This window comes from Ambystoma mexicanum, chromosome 11 (assembly GCF_040938575.1).
Source record: "Ambystoma mexicanum isolate Mex_15411 chromosome 11, UKY_AmexF1_1, whole genome shotgun sequence".
Classification (NCBI taxonomy): domain Eukaryota; kingdom Metazoa; phylum Chordata; class Amphibia; order Caudata; family Ambystomatidae; genus Ambystoma; species Ambystoma mexicanum.
Window position 1 is genome coordinate 739,118,135 of NC_090934.1, and position 20,422 is coordinate 739,138,556.

A 20,422-nucleotide genomic window follows, 5' to 3' on the forward strand; every position below is an offset into this window, starting at 1 on the left:
TATCTATGTCTCCAATAATCATAGCGAAGGAATCTTGTTGACTGCATCAGTCTTTGAATCCCAAATCACACCTGACCAACCAGCAGCAACATATTGCTATGTGTTTAAAAAAAAAATCAAAATATTTAACTGCATATTCCCTAGAATTACCTACACCAATTTCTTTTTAAAAGTCTTTCGCAAATTACATTAAGATGATCCAAACTTAAAATACAATATTCTGAAAGAAAATGTACAAAAATAAGCAGCTGAACAATAACATAATGTCAACAAAGAACTCCACTGTACAAGCCTAATCAAATGTGGAAAGTGAAACCCAAATTTCAGCTATACTTTAAAAGTACACATTGAATGTGGATATGTTTAAAGAAATACTCCGGTAGAGAAATGTACTGCAGCTTGACGATTTAAAAAGGGGGATTAGTTCACATACTTCAAAGTATTGTAAAATATCCCTGCGATAGATGCTAACAAAATCAGCCATTTACACAATACTTCAGCAAACCGAGCACACAGGCACTGGCTGGTAACTATAAGAAGCAACCCATTATAGACCATTAATTCAATAGAAGGAGAAGTTTGTCAGAATACTTCTTTCCCCAACAAGTTCATATTTTTCAACACATTTCTTTTTCTTACATGTGTTGTGCTCTGATGAGCATTGTGTATCCAACCCAGGTGTTTTCTATTCCCCTAAGGCCAGTATTTAGGTACTTTAAAAATGTTCATGAGGTTATGTGTGTATCAGTGAATGAAACAGAAAAGGAACTATGTCCTCCCATTTTACACCTTTTGCTATCCATATGGTGATATTCTTTTTGCGACTAGCTAGCTAGCTGAACCACTTGTGCATATTTGTTCACAACGTGTCCACGTATGTAATCCTTTTATTTTTTCACAATTCTTTCCTTAAATATCTATATTTTATTTGCACATCCCTTTTAGCTTTACAGTACTTTTGACTATAGTGCACAACATGATTCCAAGCCGAGCAGTGACCTCACTGGACACTGAAATTACGATTGGTAAACTGCAAGCCAATCAGTGCTGGTGTAACAGCATCACACCTCATCAGTGTTCTGCTGGAAGTGGCACTACACAGTAGTAGTCAGCCTCTTATTTCAAATTTGTAAAAAAAATCCCATGAAAGTGCTGCACTTAAATGTCATTCTTGAGTGAAATCTTTATTTGGTGCTCCATCGAGGTATATTTTCAGTGCTTTTTCTTTACGTGGGGAGTAAGTCACACGTTGTGCAGTTTTCTGGAGTCGGCTCCCTTCCTTTCTCAAAAGTTCACTTCGTTGCTCATCTGTCAATTCTATTAATTCTTCCATTTTATCCCTGTAAAGAACGAGAAGAAAGTTTCTGAAATGTATGCAAAACCACCTGGCCTTTTACAATGAAATGCCAAAAGATTAACAGCAAATGTATCATATCATTACACAAGTCCATATATTATGTGATTGGGCAAAATAGAGTAACAAAATCAAAAATTGATTTACACTGGAATAGGAAGCTAAATAACTCACTGCTGCTGTTCTGTTTTACAGTGAAGTACCTTTCAATAAAGTAATCTTTGTATTATTCCTGAAAACAATGTACAATCCTAAAACCATTGTTACATTAACTTTCCTATGCCGTTTACAAAACAACTATGTGTTCATGCTGCTCCTAAAACTCATTTTCGAAGTAAATGCCCCATTGTGCCTAAATAACAATGTTAATGAAGCATTAAGGTTCCCATGATGATTGCAGCATCAAACAAGAGGAATTATGGTTCCGATTTCATTATCCCGTGTACATTGCACATTAAAAAGGGAAACGGTTTCCTTTTTTGTTGACTGTTACTAGTAGACCATTACCCCTTCCTATTTACGATGTGTGGTATGCACTGCCACACAGTCATGGGCACTGGAGCTTTTCATAGCTGTCTGGACCAAAGCGCTGTGCAGCCTGTCAGCTGCATGAATGCAAATGCAGTACTTGGTCACAGCGCTCAACCTATGCAGGCACATACCTTTTGAACGATGCCCAGTACCTAACCAAGCAAGAAGTATTGTTATGAACTGAGGCAACATACCTGGCATTTGGACAGTCAGATATGCTTGGAACATTCCTATTAAATTTGAAGGGATGCATCTCACAAATGTGCATTCACAATTATTGGCTACTGGTTTTGGCATCTTCTCTTTTCCACCACAAGTGAATAATATATAGCACATTACTGAACCTTTCGGATTGCTCGATAGACAAACAGTAACAAAAGAGGGTGCTGACAGTGCCTCAAAGCTTGGTGCGTTTAAAATACATTGTTTTCTATGCGCAATGTAGGGATAGAAAAATTATGCAAAGGGTTCATTTCTAAATTGTAACTGTTTACAAATCATTTTGTACTGCTTTGTGCTCTACCAAATTGAGCGTGTGTACGGTGTTATCTGCTAGGTATCCGATTTTATGACAATACAGTAATATAGAGCACAACCATCCAAAACAAAAGTATGGCTATTTGTGAAACACGAAAAGTGTGTGTTGAAAGGCTTTACACACAGTAACAAACTTGCTTACATTCTCATGTATATCAAGGCTTTGTAAATTGTAAAATGGTCAGTGTTAAATTATTTTTACTTCAAACAAAGTCCTTGCAACCAGTGGTCGAAGTGTATAAAAAGAAGATGGCCTGTACTCGCTCCCCTCAAGCCTCTTAAACTGTGTCATCACACCCCATCCCACACGCAATACACATGCACCAAACAAACGTGCATGCTATTTAAGGGAATGTTCGGTGCAGTGCACTAGTGCAAGTTTCAACTTCTTCTTACATTTATTTTAAAACTAAATCATTTCAGAACGGTTTCTTTTTAAAATAAAAGTATAGGAACGGTAACAATTAATTAAAAAAAAGTAGAGGAGCACCGTTCCAGCCCCCTTCGACCACTGCTTGTAACTTTGACATCATGCTAAGGGAAAATGCTTACTGATGCACCGGCAGTTATAGTAAACAGATGCTGATAGGTTGCATTTATTGAAAAGGGTTGTACATGTCCCAATATGAAGTTCCTTATGAAACAAATGAAGGACCTTCATGTTTGTTAATGTGGACTAAAACGATGTAGGCGCAAACGCTTTATTGAGTTAAGCTAACAGCTGAACATAAGTTATTATCGGCAATGCTACGTTTCGGTTATCTTTGGCAAGGTCATTCGATAATAAGCGAAAAATTATAAGTTACTCACTGTAGTGACTAACGTACTAGTCCATATTCTTAGTCCTTAGGCCCCTTTCCTCCATACTGCATGGGCGTCCCTTCCAAGGGACGGGAGACTGAACTTTTTTCACCATAAAAATCTTCTTCCCCTTTAAAGTTAGAGGGGTGTGGGGGTGCAGCCCTGGGAGCATGCGCTGCCCTGACTCCGCCCTCCGGCGCCACACCTCAGTCCCCCTAGACGCATCGACAATAGATTAACATTGCCTAATGACACCAGTTTTATTAGGGGGAGGATGGTGGGACGTATGGAGAAAGGAGACTAAGGACTAAGTACGTTAGTCACTACGGTGAGTAACTTATAATTACTCTTGCGTCCCATCCCCTTTCCTCCATACTGCTGTTAGGGAGAATTCTCATTCTATGGCTAATTTCCCTTACCTATAGAGTCTCCCAGCAGCTTTGCTGGATTTGAAAAGTTTTTTTTTTCTCCTGCTAAGAGTGAGACTCTTTTTCCCACTCTTAGGCATTTTTGCTATGTGTGTTCTAGGCTATTTTTGTGTTTAATGTCTATGGGGTTTTTCTCACCTCCATAGGAATCATCTTTATTCGCATGTGTTACACAGCACCCTCCGTGCAGTGACACAGGGGTGTCATAGCGACCCCCAAACATAGACTCCATACCATGGGACTGACTACTGTCTCCCAGGGCATGTAAAGTCCCAATTGACTTTACTAGTCAATTTTTATGAACTAAATCAGTACAACCCATGTTACTATGGAGATACTGGGAAGGGTTACTAGTTTTTCCCTCATGTTCATTTTTGAGATGGTACCATACAGTCCCTCTCTCAAATGTTTCTGGCTGGTGGCAGTGGTTACTACCGTAAATATTCGACCGCAAATATTTTCCTATGGGATTTTCCCATTGTTCGGGGCTATGACATTTTCTGACAGCCTCTAACATACCGCCGGTGCATTTTAATATTCCCTTTACTCCCGTAGGTTTTATTTGCCAGAACTTTAATATAACTTTGTTCTCGTGTTTCTCTAAACTCCTAACCCAGGTCGGGGATCCTTTGTTCGTCCTTTTGGCGGGCTTCTACCAAGAAGCCCTCCTTTCGGTGCCACAGAGTCTGGGGTGGGTCCATTGTGTGGGAGGGGGAGTAGGACCCCTGGACAGGGTTGCTTCAGCAACCCATGTTGCACTCTATCCTGATAGGCTGCAGGGTCTCCCGCCAAGATGACCACTCCAGTGTGTGAGTGACAGCTAGGCTGTATGAATGGGGATCTTTTAGCATAAAAGCAGGGTCCTGAGGACTGGAAGAGCAAGACGTCGCCATTGGAACTAAGAAGCCAAAGAGGAGAGAAGCCAAAGACATCTGCAACGACTGAACCACCGGCGAAGCCCTGCTGCAGCGTCTCACCACTTTTCTCCACACGACGAGAGAAGATCTTCATCTGCAAGAGCCTTCTTCCCTTGAGCTGGTGGGGCCAACCAGTTTGCCAATCGCATTCCCGGACCTGCCTTGGTCGAATCACCAGTACCCCGTACTCGGAGGCCGGATAGCCATGCACCAGTCCACCCGGACCGCGATTTAAAGGAGCATACCTTTTATTCGTCGGGCAACACCATGGCTGGTTTCATCCCTGGGTAGTGCAGTAACTCTAACCTTCCTCCACGAGAGCCCCTCTTCCTCTGCTGGATCCCCCGAACTGCAGGAAGTACCAGGAACAGCCGCCACTGCAGGAGCCACTTCTTCATTTTAAAGGTACATTGTTCCGCCAGGCCGCCCTTTCTTCGCGGTAGAGCTAAAGGTGTTTTAAATCCTTTACCTACCTGTTGGGTTGGCCGCCCCTCTCTCTTAACATTGTCTTTCACCTTCTGCATCCACCTTTTCAAAATCGTTAATCAAAGACTTGACTGCAGCTACAAGAACATTTTGCTCCTGGGCCCTTGCCCTGTACCACTGACTCTGGCACAGGCCTACTGACTATGGCTAAATTTGTTAGAACTGCCTTCTCTAGATTGCTTCTCAACTAGAACTGTGTTGGTGCACCTACTTCTTATAACCACCCTTTCCTTCCCACTTATAAACCTTGTGAAATGCCATTTTGCTCATTTCATTTGGGAAGTGTTGCTAGGGTGTGTAAGAAGGTATTTCTGTATAACTTGTGCTTTCCCTCCCTTTTGAGAAATTGCTAGAGTATCCCTTGTGTGTGGTTTTCACTGTGCCATTTTGGTCAGTTTTCACTCTGGTTCACTTGGTCTACAATTTAACTAGGGAGTGGGTATATTTCACTTTGATTTATTTTAACTTGCTTGATAAATGTGTTTTACTAGAAGTGTATAAAATAAATATATATATACTTTTTTTTACTACAAAGCTTTGGTCAGTGTTTCCTTGTGCCATAGTACTGTAGGCCTACTGGGTAACCCCTGATTACTGCTCATCTCCCTCTTGAGATAGGTCTGACTGCTCAGCCACAGCTACCAACTAAATCTTTGTGGTACAGACTGATACCAAAGGGGATTTATTACTCTCACCTGTAGCCCTAATCTTGGGTAGTGCTCCCCAAGGGAATTGCACAGGATTCTGCCTAACACCTGCATGGGCGATTACAACTGAATGTAACCCCAGCGTGGAGAGGAGAACCTCCCTAAGCAAATAGGTTCCTGAGAACCGCCTGTCCGAAAGCCGCATCAGCTCTGGAGCCGGCATCCAAATAGTAATGCTTGCAGAAAGCCGAGGGAGTGGCCCCTGTGGCCGCCCTGCTTAAGACTTGCCAAGGGACATGGTGCTGGAAAGCGATGGCCGTTGCCTTGGCCCTGACTGCATGGGCGTGCATGTTTGCCGGAAGAGGCTTGTGCTGTCCCTCGTATGCTTCTTTGATGAGCGAGACCTTCCAGCGGGATATGGAGGCCTTGGAGGCCTGATGGCTTGGCCTTGCACCACCAAAAGTGACGAATAGGGCGTCTGACTTGCAGAAGCCCTTGGTCCTGTCAAGGTAGAATTTCAGGGCGCGCCGGACCTATAGGCAGTGCACAACTCTCTGTGCCTCGTCCTTCAGATTGGCAAAAAACGTAGGAAGTACTATTTCCTCATTTAAATGGAAATCAGACTGCACCTTAAGCAGAAATGCTGGGTGTGTCCGCAGGACGACTTTGTCCCTGTGAAAGGTAGTGTATGGTTCTGAGGCGACCAGCGCCTGGATTTTGCTGACTCTGCAAGTCGAAATGAGGCCGACTAGTAAGGACATCTTAATGGTGAACAGCCTGATGTCTGCGGACGCCATTGGTTCAAATTGTGCACCAGGGCGGCCAATACTATGTTCAGGTACCACATGGGGTGTGGCCTCTTGATGGGTGGGTAGAGCCTTCCAAGTCCCGTCAAATGTTTCTTGACAATTGGATTGGAGGAGGAGAAGAAGACCCCTTCCTCGGAGTTCCTGTAAGCCCTGATGGCTGTGAGGTAAGTGCGGCAGGTATCCACCTGTATGCCTGAGTGGGCTAGGTGCGCTGAGAAGGCGAGCATGTCGTCCAAAGTACATGCCACGGGGTCGATGTCCTTGGAGTCTGCCCAGTGGCAGAACCTGGTCCATTTACTTTCATAGCAGTGTGTTCATAAGAGCCTAGGAAGCATGATGGACTGATTCCGGCGATGTAGCCCCGACAAGCCAGTGGTCGAGGTGTGGGTAGAGGTGGAGGCCCTGCACCCTGAGGAGGGCAGCCACAGTATTCACGAGTCTAGTAAAGACCCTGGGGGCCGAGTTGAGGCCAAAAGGAAGGACCTTGCATTGGAAATGGTAGCCCATGATCCTGAACTGTAAGAAAGAACGATGGGGCTGCCATATCGGGACGTGTAGGTACGCGTTCTTCAGATCCAAGAAGCACATCCAGTCTCCCTTGAACAATGTCTCTGCTATAAAAGCTGGCGTAACCATCTTGAATTTTTGTAGAGGTAAGGAGAGGTTGAAGGTGGGAAGGTCCAGCACAACTCTCAGGCCCACCTGTTTTTTTTTCTGAATGGCGAGTAAAAGCCCAAGCCTGCTGGCTCTCTACGAGCGATCGGATCTCGGCCAGAAGAGTTGCTGTCCCAACTTGAGGGAGGGGAGGCTGGGATGGGTAGGCCGTACCCCATGGATACTACAGAGAGGATCCAGGGGTCCGCGAAATTCTGGTGCCAGAAATGTGTGCAAGCCTGCCCCCCACTGGAGACCCGGAGGGGCATGTCATGCCTTCTTTCCCTCAGAGGCTTTTGCGGAGGAGGGGGACTGGAAATAGCCCTTACTCCCTCCCCACCCCCCTTTTTGTTGCTTGCGCCGATGTGGAGTCAGCGAGCATTCCGGCTGCCTGGACCTCCGTTCTTGGAACCCGCAGAATCCTCCGTAAGTACGCCCCTTGTCGGAGCACTTCTGTGACTGGGAATATGATTTGGGCGTGGTCTTTGTCAGGATGGATAAATGGATAAAGAATTGGCCATTTATGAGTTGTTTTTCTTTTTGTCCAGCTCTTCGTCAGTGGTGGAGTGGAAGAGGTCACCTCCCGCGAACGGCAGGACTAACGTCCAGGTTGAATTTAGTCGCACAGAGCCAGGCTGTTCTTTTCATGTCCGAGGAGATGCAGATGGCCCGGCCAGAGGTGTCAATGTGTGCCACGGTGGACTCCATGTTGTCCTGGGCCACCAGCTTGGCCTCAGCCAGTCCCGCCTTGAAACGTGATTGGCTTTGCGTCGGAAGCTCTGGGAGGAAATCAGCAATTTCCCACCACAACCTCTGTTTAGTGGCCGCCTGCACAGCATCGGCGTTGGTCTGAAGAAAATGCAGGGATGCTTTGGAATACAGCTTCTTCCCGTACGCCTCCAAGATCTTATCCTCCTTGCGTAGCAGCGCCGCAGAGGAGGAGGCTGATGACAACTGAGGGTTGGAGTAGAGTGATGTTGCAGCGATCACCGAGGAGTGTGGGTGAGGATGGGCCGATAGCAAGAGTGTATCCCCCTCCATCTGCCTGTACTTGGCGTCCAGGTGACGATTGATCAGCTGGACAGAGTGGGGCTTGAGCCAACCCTTCTTGGCCAGGGCGACTACATCGGTCTGCAGTGTAATTCCCATTTTAGCAGAGGGGCATTGCGTGAGGACTTCTGCGAGGACCCCCTCTGCTGGATGCTCGACCTCGGGTAGAGGCAGGCCCCGGTACTCAGCCTTGGCTGATGATGGCGTGTCAGGGTCCTACTCCTTGTCCGTGTCCACCTGGGGGGTCAGGAGGATCCTGCACCGGTGGAGGAGTAGCGGGAGCCGGAAGCTGGGGTACTGGTACCTGTGGCAGAGGCTGGTACGGAACCACCTGAATCGGTTGGGGGGCTGGAGCAGGTGGCAAAGGCTGCGTCGGGCTGGGGGTGCCAGCGGAGGAGCCTGAACTGGTGGAAACATTGGTGTGAGCACCTGCCTGATGGCATCCTTGAGGATCACCCCCATCCGGGGGGGACTTCATGAGTCCAAGGAACCTCTCAAAGAACATGTCATCACAGGCTGGAGGGGTGGTAGGGAATATAAACGGAGTAACGGGCGGCTGCTGGAGGCGCTGCATACACTGCCCATATGGACGTAACGGGAACCTGCCCTGCGCCAAGGAAGGATAGGCTATAGGCCACATACCTGGTTGACACCAGTCCCACCTTGACACTCGTTCTTGGCCGAATTCCCGATCCTGGTGCGGCGTCGGACGGGTGATGTCTGGCACAGCAGCCATCTTGTCGAGCTGCCTTCCACGTGCTTGTATCGTGCTGCTCGGCTCGCTGGGCCCAGCCTCCTCCAGGACTCTTGAGTGTGGATCATGAGGCCTGCCCTGCTCCTCAGGCTGAAGCCTGGTAGGCGTAACGCCCTCGGCCCGGGGTGCGGTAGAGCCACGTTTAGGCACCCCCTCAGACATATTGCCGGTACTACCGTAGCCCCTCAGACATATTGCCGGTACAAGGGCTTAGTGTTACGCTCACCTGGTATCCACAGGGACGCCACCCAGCCGGGTTACTCGCTGGTATGCTTCTCAGCTTTGCCCTGATGTGGTCTGCGGGGAAGGTTCTCCCTGAAAATACAGTAGGACTGTGTTCAAGACTGACCGACTGGGGTAAATATCCTCCCTCCACCCCCATATGATTTCAGTCCCTATGGCGCCCTCTCCTCACCTTGTGGTATACCTAGGCGTGCTCTCTGTCCTGCCTTCTTTGCAGGGGCGCATTGTCTTTCATGGGCGAGTGCGGTCCAGTTACTTCACTGACGCCGGCCCGTTTGAAATTGTTCAGGTAGGTTTTACTGCTGTTCTTTAGTTTTGTTGCTATCCTGCATGCCTTTCTTTTGTTTAAAATGTCTCTTTTTTCTCCCTTAGGTATGCGGAGCTTCAGCGCGGCGAACTGGCTTGGTTAAGCCCCGCTGGTAAATGATGGCGCATTAAGAGCGCTATGATGCGGTAAGTAAGCGCTATGCGCCGCGCTGCAAAGTCTTGCCTTTGCTAACCTGTGTTTTCCTTCCTTGTAGGTCGCGGTGTTCTTCAGCGCGAGTGGAATGTCCGGAGTGGTGCCAGCCGAGAGGCGACCAGCCATTGTAAGCCTTTTGAGCAGTTCATAATTTGTAAATGTCTCTACTGCTTTTATAATGTTGTCTCTATCTTCCTCTTTCAGGTTGTTCTGTCCGGGAGGCGTGCAAATTCGAGGAAGCTGTTCTCAGTAGCTGTGAGTGTTTAAAGATTAAGACTGCAGGTAAGATGTTGCTGCTAATGATGTTCCTTTTGTCTCCTTGCAGGTTCTGCTTCTCCGAGGTTCGAGGGAATAGCTGGACACGGTGAGCGTCACGTTGCAAGCTGCAAAGTAACGCGAAGCGTGTTGTCTTGCTCGGGTGTGGTTTAAATAGCCCCAACAAAATAGTCCAGGTAAAGTAGTCCCTAGGCTATCACACCCAAAACACTAGACCGCATAGCTTGGCTCTCAGGAACCAAGCTATGTGGATGCCTCCATGTTGGCTGGCAATACAATAAAGTAGTTCCCAAACACATTGTTTTTCATGGTGTATGAGCCCGGCGCCAAGACTGGCCCCATGAGGGCTTTTGAAGAGGATGCCAGGCTCTCGAGGCCAGAGTCCTGACTCCACCTGGCCAATGAGTTTGCCAGGGGGGTTTTGGGCGAGGGTCGTGACACTTGGCCCCTCCGGTGAGGGGCCGGTACACGAATCTTCCGGTCCCTCAACACTATCACCAGGAGGATCCGAGGATCCCTCGGCCCGTAGCTGGGGCGGCACCGGTGCACATGCTTGTAGTAGAAACTGGGCGGTCCCTCCCGCGTGGGTGAGTCGTTGGGAAGGAGTCTACCTTGCGCGGTGCGATGGAGAACAGAGGCCTTACCTTGGGCATGGATCGATGTTTGATGAAGTCCTTCAGGTTCTCTGGAGGAGATTTCTGGAAGAGCTCCCTCCACCTGGCTAGCCTGTTCTTCAGAGACTTAGATGAAAGGGCGTTGCACGCTGTACAAGCTTGCCAACCGTGGTCTGGGCTACGGCAATGTAGGCAGAGGGCGTGGGGTCTGAAGTTGGGAAGAGCCTGTTGCAGGCTGGACACCTGCTGAACCCTGAGGAAGTCGACATGCGCCGGGGAGCAGCATGACGCCTGAGGACCAAGTAAATGTATGATAAAAAGACCCAAAAAAATACAGACGTTTCTGTGCGTCGAATTACATGGCCGAAGCCAAACACAGGAGCGCTGGTGAATTTGGCCCGTTCCCGTCGATGCAGAAAAGGGGAGTGTGGTGTGGCGTTGGAGGATAGAGTCAGGGCAGAGCATGCTCCCAGGGCTGCACCCCCGGATGGCTCTAAATTTAAAGAGGAAGAAGGTTTTTCTGGTGAAAAAGGTTCCGTCTCCCCTCCCTTGGAAGGGACGCCCATGCAGTTTGGAGGAAAGGGGATGGGACGTAAGAGTATAGGAGACACTGATCTTGTAATCCTTGTTCTAAGACAAACATGACAACTTATATGTGTGCAGCCAACAGGGTAACATTGGCTTCATTTCAATGTAAACAAACAGGAGGGTCAGTGAAAGGGATTACATAAACAAGGTTTCAAAGGGGTGAGGAGTTTTAGTGTCGGGACAGCCGGTCTCCTGCACACCTCCTGTTGGGGTTTGTAGTTTTGCCTGCAGCCTGGCACATGGCTTGTCTGGGGACGAACTCCTGGGTTCCAGGTGATTTTTATGCTTGGTGGGGTGACAAACCCTTGTTAGATGTGGGCGCTGGCTGGATTTGATAGTCCGATTTTGCAAGTTTTTGCTGATTGTGACAGTCTAGTAATAGCCCAGTCATTGGATGATCATAAGCATGGTGATTTATTGTTGTTTAAGTACAACATAGCCAATTGGCATTGGGTGTCAAAAGTGGTGAAACAAAAAGCCGACGTGTGTTTCAATCGAAGTCTTTATCAAGGCAGAGGTGAAGTGGCAGCAGGCTCGTGGTAGAGCTGGTGGCTGGTCGACCCAGGTTGTGGTGCCAGGTGGAGGCTTATAGGCCTTGTCTGTGGCCAGGATCGGCGCTGCGTTCCGGATGCGATCAATCCGGAAATGATTGCGACATAAACGAACCTCATCTGTTAGTATTGGATTGACAAATAGGTGTGGAACAAATTGAGCTGAAGAGATGGGTCTAATCCTTAATAAACCTGCTGTTTCAAAAAGCAAGGATCCATTTATGAAAATATGCTGAAGGCTACATCACTCCCTGAGGGACCAAGCTTTGAGGCCAACAGCTGATACAACAAGATGTAACTGCTTGGTAAGCAAGCAGCACATTTAATGACTAGCCTAAAACCAATTGTAGCCCGTGGGCCTAAAAACTGCCACTTTGCAGATTTTTCCAAATTACGATTTGTAATACTTGTTTCAATAGTTCAGAGGCAAAACTAAATTACAGAGATGCACTGCTTTGGAAAAGAGAAGCATAGAGCTTTCAGGCACCAACACCTTGAGACAGTAAACTGCTCATGGGGCAAAAACTTGGCACTTTGCAGATTTTTCCAAATTCTAATTTTTCTTTTCCATGGTAACATGATTAAGAGACACCATTATGTATTTTTGATATGTTAGCGTTTCAACTTTCTGTCTTCTGGTGCATGGTACCGAGTTTGTGCGCACTGTCCAAAAATAACATGTGCTGCCACTTGTACTTCTTTGGCCAGGATAATTCGATCCATCAAAGCACAGAGGGGGTGAGAGAAGAATCCTTGCAGGGGGACTTAAAAAGCATCACCTAGTTGGTCACATTCCTTCTGCATGAGACCACAAGCCTCTCCAAACATGTTGCAGCCTCATCAGTGAGGAGCAGTTTGGAGTGGGACCAAGCCTGATTTGTACATGGTCTTTCCCTTTCTGTAATGGCTTGGCAGGTGAAGAACGCTTGTCTGGAGAGTTGCCAGAGCGATGCCAGAGGTTAAGATTAATTCTAAACCTTCCAGTCATCACCTCCTTTGTTTTGCTTTAGTTAACTGCCCAAATGACTTTTGACAGTTTTTTAAAAACTTTCTACCATGGGTTCTTCAGATGTTTGTCTGTATAACCTCACCTGCCTCACCTGTCCCCTGACTTGCCAATCCACAGCCTAACTATAATGAGTATGATTTTAAGTTTTACTATGCCACAGTGGCAACACACACATTTTTGATCGTTTTTAGGACATTTTATAAGTGAAAAGAAGAATAGGATGTTGGCCATTTACTCAACTACTTTATTGTTAATATTGGGAACTGTATATTGTTGGACTATAATATTTGTAATGATCAAATATCGCTGCAAGATGATAAACAAATGCTAAACAAGAGTGTGAGGGCATTCTTAATGTGTTTCTATTTATAAGTATAAAATACACTATATTGCAGGTGAAAATACTTGTTGGTCTAGTGATAAAACTGTATAAGAAAGGTATTGACAGCATCTAATGTTTTCATACACATAAGGGTAATAAGCATTGGTACATAGATACACTTGAGGTAGACCCCTAACCATATTGCTGCCCGACAGTAAGCCTGTCAGATGCTATCGGGGAGTAGTTTCCCTGGCACGAAGTGCAGGACCCAACTTTCTTAAGAGCCTTGCTTCAAGTACATCACTATTCTCTGCCACAAAACCTGCCACAGCCCCAGGTGGGCAGTTAGACCACAACTGTGGTGGAGGTTAGGTTCTGGTATGCACTGTATGTTGAAAATCATGATAGAATATTCTGTTTCATGACAAAATGTGTTGGAGGGATGATGTTGAGATGAGGAAATGCATAAATCACTCAAAATAGTGACTACTCTTCGTTCATACTCCCCTTGCCTCCTTACTTACGACCATCCAACGAGTAAAGAAATGGGACCAGAGCCGTCTGACTTCAACCACTAGTTATCGTCATTCCTCCTTTGCCAGAGCAGATGGCTAGCTAATATAGAGGGAAGTGTGGTGGGTCAGAAAAACAACACAGACACTGATTTTCAATTTTACTATACAGGTTTTTTTAAAGGAAAGATGAAAACTCCTAACTCGCCCTAAACTAGGGGTGTTGCCTACCTAATAAACAAATGTGCTTGTCAGTCATCACAGAGACTCAAATCAGATTCAGTCAAATGTCCAAGAGTAACCTATCCTGAGCCCATCACTATTAGAACAGCTAAAGTGCAGGAGAATAACTCCCTCCTCCTGTAAAATGGCCCATCCCCCCACGTTCAGTTCAATATATTATGTGTAGGTAGTTCTTAGCAACTGTTCTCATCAAGTCACACAGTTCAGATACTGGATTCTTACAGGTCTCAATGGTTTCCTTTGCTTGCTTTCTCTATTTTTTCCTTTTATTCCCTTCTCCTTTTATTCTATTATTTTTTATCACTTTCTTTTCCCAAGATATGTCAGCACTTTTAGATTTATTCTCACATGGGTTCCTCCAGTCGTTTATAGCCCACTTATCTTGACTAGAAAGACTCAGAAGGTTCCAATATTCTTTCTCACTTCCTTTTAGTATTTTGTCATGCCTCGAATGAGGGTGAATGTGGCAGTAATGATTCACACTCTCTTCAAGTCCTCTCAGCACTTTATTTTGACTGGGATGAGTATGAGCGTTCCAGTAACAATTCTCACTCTCTTCAGTCCCCACTCCCTGGTCTTCTGTTTTCGCAGTTACCTATATTCTGCAGAGAAGACAACAACGGGCTCTCAATAGATTGGGACCGTCTTGTGTAAAAAGGGCTTCTCTTCTCTACAGGAGCCTCACGGACGGTTTCAACATTTCCTTTCCGCTCGCTTCACTCTGACACCTCTGCCAATGTGTTATGGGCCTCATTCATCGACCTCCAGGTCCACTGCAACTCGTCATCAGTCATGCCACCACTTTTCCTCTGTCCAGCTTCAGGATGCATTTTGGTAAACATTCCTTTCACCTCGGCATTCTGCGTTTCTTATTTATACACTTGTATAGCGCCTTAAGTCCTCGGGTACATGGGCACTATCAACAGCAAAATTAAAAATGAGAACTGATAAAATATTAAGCCAAATCAAGTACAAGTCTCAAAATTGGACGAGCCATTGGAAAGTTCTTTATTTATGCTCACAAAATGTGGCACATTATTACCACCACATCCCACCAGAACACAGCTCCTATTGCTCTGGGAACACCCGTTAACTAAATCTACCCTGACCAGAATCTTAAAGTCGGAGAATCGTATAACGCCCTGCCCATTTTCTGATCAAAACCTGGTCAGAACTTTATTTTTAAGGGATTCCTTGGATTCATACTCAGTCAGTTTTTCAACATCCCTGATAAAGTTTCTTCTATCCGTAGCAAAATCACCCAAAGATTTGCCTGGTATCACGGGCATAAAATCCTTGCCAACAATCCTTAGTACAACAAAGTTTAACTTTAGTTGGGGCGGGGCAAACAGAGCATAAAGATGCTTGTGTAGGCCTGGCAATATTGTAGTCGGGGAGTCAGGCCACACCTCCCATGTGTTGGTAAATTTATCATCCAGGAGAGTAAAATCTGGCTGCCATAGCTTATCCGCAATAACTGTAGAAGTCCCATCCAGAGAAGCCTTCAGGCTCCCAGAAAGACGTTACAGTTAGCACAACACAGGTTCAGTCCTGAGTTGTGATATACCATGGGTCAAGATGATCATCCTTACTGAAGGCTGTAGAAGAATATGTGCAAACATTCTCCCACAATGTAGCTGCAGCAACTACAGAGGAATGAGCATGTGGCTGTGATCCGAGAGATGATCTCAGAGGGGGTTGGCCAGTATCTCAGACCAATATTTCTATTGACTAGCAGTATAGAAAGGGTTTTCCAATATTGTGTGTGCCTACGTCAACACACCCTTCTGCAGATGGATGAGTTATGCCAGCCAATAGAGGTGCCAAAACTACTCCTTAAAAGGCTGGCGCCTGAAGGAATTAGCCAATCATGTGCACATGGAAGAAGGAATCTCCTGCTTTTGACCTGCTTTTGACCACCTGGGTCATTAGATTCCTCAGTGGGTTCACTCCGATTGGTTTGTGTTGAAAGACGAGCAGGAGCAGAAGGCGGTGCAGGAATGTGAATGGGTGGAGGTGACAGGGGGCGCATTTTAGGCGGAGGCAGTGGTGGAACCACTCAATCAGGAAAAGACAGCATATGTGTCTCGACAGATGCCATTGGGTGTCGAAAAAGGTGACAACTGGAGATGGACTGATGAAAGAGACCAGATGCGGTAACATGTCAGTTCAAGTCTGCAGTGCAAGCACTACTATCTCCCCTGATGAAGGCCTCTTGATTTCCCCCAGTTCAATGGCAAGTCATGCCAGGACTGAGAGAAACACTGCTGTGGCCAGTGGCACTAGCGAAATAGTCACCATGGCAGGGCGAAAAAGGCAAACATCGGTGCATTGCTTGCCTTCCTGGTCATCTTTGTGGCCTCAGGAATTGTTTGAACTCTGCTGGTGGTGGACGGTGGAGAATTTCCTACCAGCATGCAGGTAGAAAGTCACGTAATGGGGGGCGTGGTTTGACCGTGGAAAATGGTGGTTGCTCTCAAAGTGCTCCCTGGTGCCCGCCGTTCTGAAATGCTAGCTGAAGGACCGGCCGACAGCACCCATATGTGAGAGGGAGCCACCACATGGTGCTGGCACCGAGCCAAACTGCTGTGCGAGAAAAGAAAGTGGCGGAGGCGGGAGCTGGCCTGGGTGAAGGGGAAGGCTGGTGCTGCAGCACGTGCGACTAGGGGAGGAGGCTCACCTGTGTCACAATGACGGAGGCTTAGCTACATGCATGCAGAGAGGTCAGAAGAGCCGCAGTGCAGAGGGCCGAAGAAACTTTGTGGGGCCGTGCTCGCCGACTAGTGACAGGTCCCTGCACCGCCTGGAGCTGTAGTGGGGACTGAGGAGGTGGCCATCAATAGCGGGTGGAACAGGCCGGCCCTGCTGTGAATCAGGATACTCAGAGCAAGGGCTCCTCTTTGCCTGGCAGGGCCCATCATTGGCCTCAGTCCTGGATCTGGCTGGCAACCCAAGAGAGGGAACTATTCCTGGTGACCGCGTGCTGGGAGTTGGCGTGCGGTGAAGCAGCGCATCACAGGCTCAGGGTGACTGGCCCAAACATGGAGGGACCAGATTTGGGGCGGTGAGAGGCGCACAGCTGAAAACACCAAATAGGCCACCCTGGGGGGGGCGCTGTTGCGCTCAGAGAAGATGGCCGCCTACTGATCTGCTCCGAGCCGTGAGGCGCCTTTTTGCAGTAATCCTCCTGCTTGCCTCGGCGACTTACACAACCAACCGACGGAGCTGAATGCTGGTGTGACTGGGCGTCCGCTGATCGCATCCTGTCCCCCGGACCTCTTCTACTGCGGAGCTACGGGCCGCCGCGAGTGAGGCGGGAGCGGGTGCTTCCTCCGACCCCGCTCTGAGTTCCGGAGGATCGCGGCCGTGTCCCGTGGCTTGCGGCCTTCTGTGGGGGAGGGGTGTCCTTCCCGCCCTGCGCGACTGCTATCTCCTGCCTTACGGGAGAGTGGCTGATCGGCGCTGCGACCTGACCCCGGGACCTTCGCGGGATTCGAGAGCGTTTCGCTCCGCTGCCCCATCCTAGGCGGCGTGCTGACTTGGACTGAGCCTCCATTCCCGGCTCCGGGCGGTGAGTTGCCCCCGGGCCCCTGATCTCCGCTCCACGCATCCCGCTGACAGCCCCTCCGGAGCTCCACATTCCCGGCGGCCTTGGGCGGCGTGTGGGCGTCCCTGAAACATGTTGGGATCTGTAGCATTTCATCACCTACGCTGGATCCCTCCCCATGATTTCGGGCGCTACGCTTGGCCCTGTCTGATGGCGGCAACTCCATTCCTCTTTTATCCTGGTACCCTGAGAGGTAGTGCCCTGCTGTTCCGGAGCCTACCCCCCGGCGGATCCCTTCTCCGGCCACGCCACCCCCCGGGCCCACCAGCCTGTGACCTATCTGCTTCTTAAATTGGCCCGGGGACAGCCTGAGGCGTCTGCCCCTTCCTAGTTACCTATGGTCTGATCATTTTACTGAGCCGAGGTGCGCTCTGACCCCCGATTTCCCGTACTGACGCACCATTGATCCGGGACTTACTCGCCTTGATGGCCCTTGTCTTCCAGAGTGCTGACCACCTTGCAACCTCACACAGTGGTATACCCCTCTCTCACCTCATCGCAGTGGCAACCAGAGGCTTCTCCTGCCCCTCCTACTAGTCATTGTCTCCTTGGCCCTGGCCTCTACAGGATCTCTGAGGTTTACTTGTGGTTCACTGGCTACTACACATATTAGCTGTCCGGGGAGGCCCCTCCTGACCCAGAACCGGCAGTCCAGCATAGATTGGTTCCCCCCATCTGGGTTCGAGTCGCCGCATTTTGTGTTGCTGGCCGGCTGCGGCCCCACGCACAAGCAGCCCGGGTCGGTCCGGGTGCCCTCCCTTGGTGCCCTACTCACCCCTGGTCTGGCCCACTGGTTTTGAGCTCATCTCGTGTCGGCATCATGTCGACACGGACGGGAAAGAAACAATCCTCCATCAATATGTTTACGAAGCCTCCGGGGGGGGATCTGGGGCGGAGACACCTGCACAAGAACCATCCATTGCACATGAACTGGAACCATCCGAATCTCAGAAAATGATGGAATACATCCGTGAGGGGTTCACCACAATCCATAGCAAACTAGACGACATGAATGGTACGATATCCTCTATTAAGGCACATATGGAGAGGACGGATGGTCGTGTGACCGAGATTGAATCGCGGGTGGGCACCGCTGAGGATGGTCTGGGCTCCCTCCGTGCGGAGGTCTCCACGCTATCCGCCCGCGTGACAGAGGTGGAGAAGAAGAATGAGGATCTTGAGTCTCGCTCGAGGCGCAACAACCTCCGCATAATCGGGGTACCGGAGGACGGCATACAAGAACCCATGGAGGACTACGTGGAGAGCATGCTACTCCGACTCCTTGATTCCCCAAAACTCTCCCCTCAATTCGCAATCGAGAGAGCCCACCGTGCACTTACGGCGAAGCCCAGGCCTGGCGCTCCTCCGCGCCCTATCATAGCCAGAGTCCTAAATTTTCGCGACCGAGATGCCCTCCTTAGGGCGGTGAGAATCAAGGTAGACCTTATGTTGGGCGCAGCCAGAATCCACCTATATCCGGACTTCTCGGTGGCGGTCCAGCATGAGCGTAAATCCTTCCTGGCGGTGAAGAGAAGACTGCCCGAGTCCCAGGTCAAATATGCTATGCTATATCCCGCCAAACTGCGAATCGAACATGCAAACCGAGTATACTTCTTCACGCTACCGGAGGAGGCCTCTAAGTTTATAGATGAACACATCCCTGGCTGAACTGGACTCGCAACATTCACTGTCATTGCTTTATATCTTGTTACATTCGACCACATACTGTGATATTGGCCTAACACAACATGGTCTTATTGTGGAGGCGATATCAGTGGGCCCTAGCCCAGAACTCAGTTAGACTTGTAGTATTCCGTCATTCCCAGTTGCGCCATCTACGAAGGCTCATGGGCCGAGGGGATCGCCGCCATCCCGTCCTGCTCACATCGTGATGGAAAATGTTTATGTCTTTGTTTTCTCTCTATGCGGTTCAACTGCTGGTTTGGGTTATGATACAGTGTGTTCTAGCTGTTGGGCGGTTGACGGCACCGACTTCTCCCCGTCGATGTGTCCCAGTTACTCGCCACATGCATCCTTTGCCTTTTCGATTGTCCAGGAACTCTGTGATAATCCCTCGTTCCTAATGTTTCGGACTGAACACATACATCATTTCGATCATGTTGATCAGAAGGTTACTCCTTATAATCTCGTTACATTGGTTCATTATAGATGTTCATGCCTGCCCCCCCCCCCTCCCCGCAGAACCACCCCCGGATGAGACTTGCTATCATTGTCAGGCATTAAGTTTATCCTAAAATTGCCTCATGGTACGGAGCACCGCCGCCAGGCCGATTTACAGGCCCCCCAGGCGTTGATGCCATTGTTTTGGATTTGGTTGGTTGGATATGGGGTGTTCATCCCTCTGATTGGGGGAGGGGTGTGGCAGGGGGTGGGGGGTAGGGGAGTTTACGTTAAAAAAGGCTTGGTAATTGCAGAGAAGGTAGAGTTCAGAGCACCATGGTCTCAATGCCGTCACAGATCTGATTACAATAGGGACCGATTATGGGGGGTGCTGTTCCATCCACCTGTATTCCTCTATGTCTATCCTGGGAGTATCGAGTGAGGCAACCCTGACATTCATGAGCTGGAACGTGCGGGGGCTGGGAAACTACAAGAAAATGAGATTATTACAGCTTCAGGCTGAACGGCATGGAACTAAGATCCTGTTTCTTCAGGAGACACATGCGGTTACTGAGTATTGTGAAAGGTTTGCTAAAGCATGGGGACCACAGAGATACTATACCTCCTACTCTACACAAAGCCGGGGGGTTATGACCCTTATTCACAAGAGCATTAGATTCAACCCCATAGCCACGACAATAGACCCCCTGGGCAGATACGTCTTACTCCATGGCACTTTACAGAATAGGGAGGTGCTCCTGCTAAATGTCTACGGTCCCAACATCGACGATCCTGAATTTTATACACACCTTATGTCTCTCCTAGATGGCTTCCCGTTGGTACCGATTCTCTGGGGAGGTGATTTTAACACGATATTTGATGTTGATCTTGATAGATCTGGTTCTCGT

General features: G+C 48.4%; 1 protein-coding gene across 3 annotated transcripts in view; it reads right to left on the bottom strand.

The window, feature by feature from the left end:
* Positions 1 to 1,016: 1,016 nt before the first annotated feature.
* USP47 (ubiquitin specific peptidase 47) overlaps positions 1,017 to 20,422 on the bottom strand; it is a 2,970,466-nt gene continuing 2,951,060 nt past the window's right edge. For all 3 annotated transcript variants that reach the window (XM_069623643.1, XM_069623644.1, XM_069623642.1), the window contains one exon: positions 1,017 to 1,340. In XM_069623643.1, coding sequence (XP_069479744.1) covers positions 1,166 to 1,340 — 175 coding nt within the window. In that variant the 3' untranslated portion in view covers positions 1,017 to 1,165. The remainder of the gene's footprint in view (positions 1,341 to 20,422) is intronic.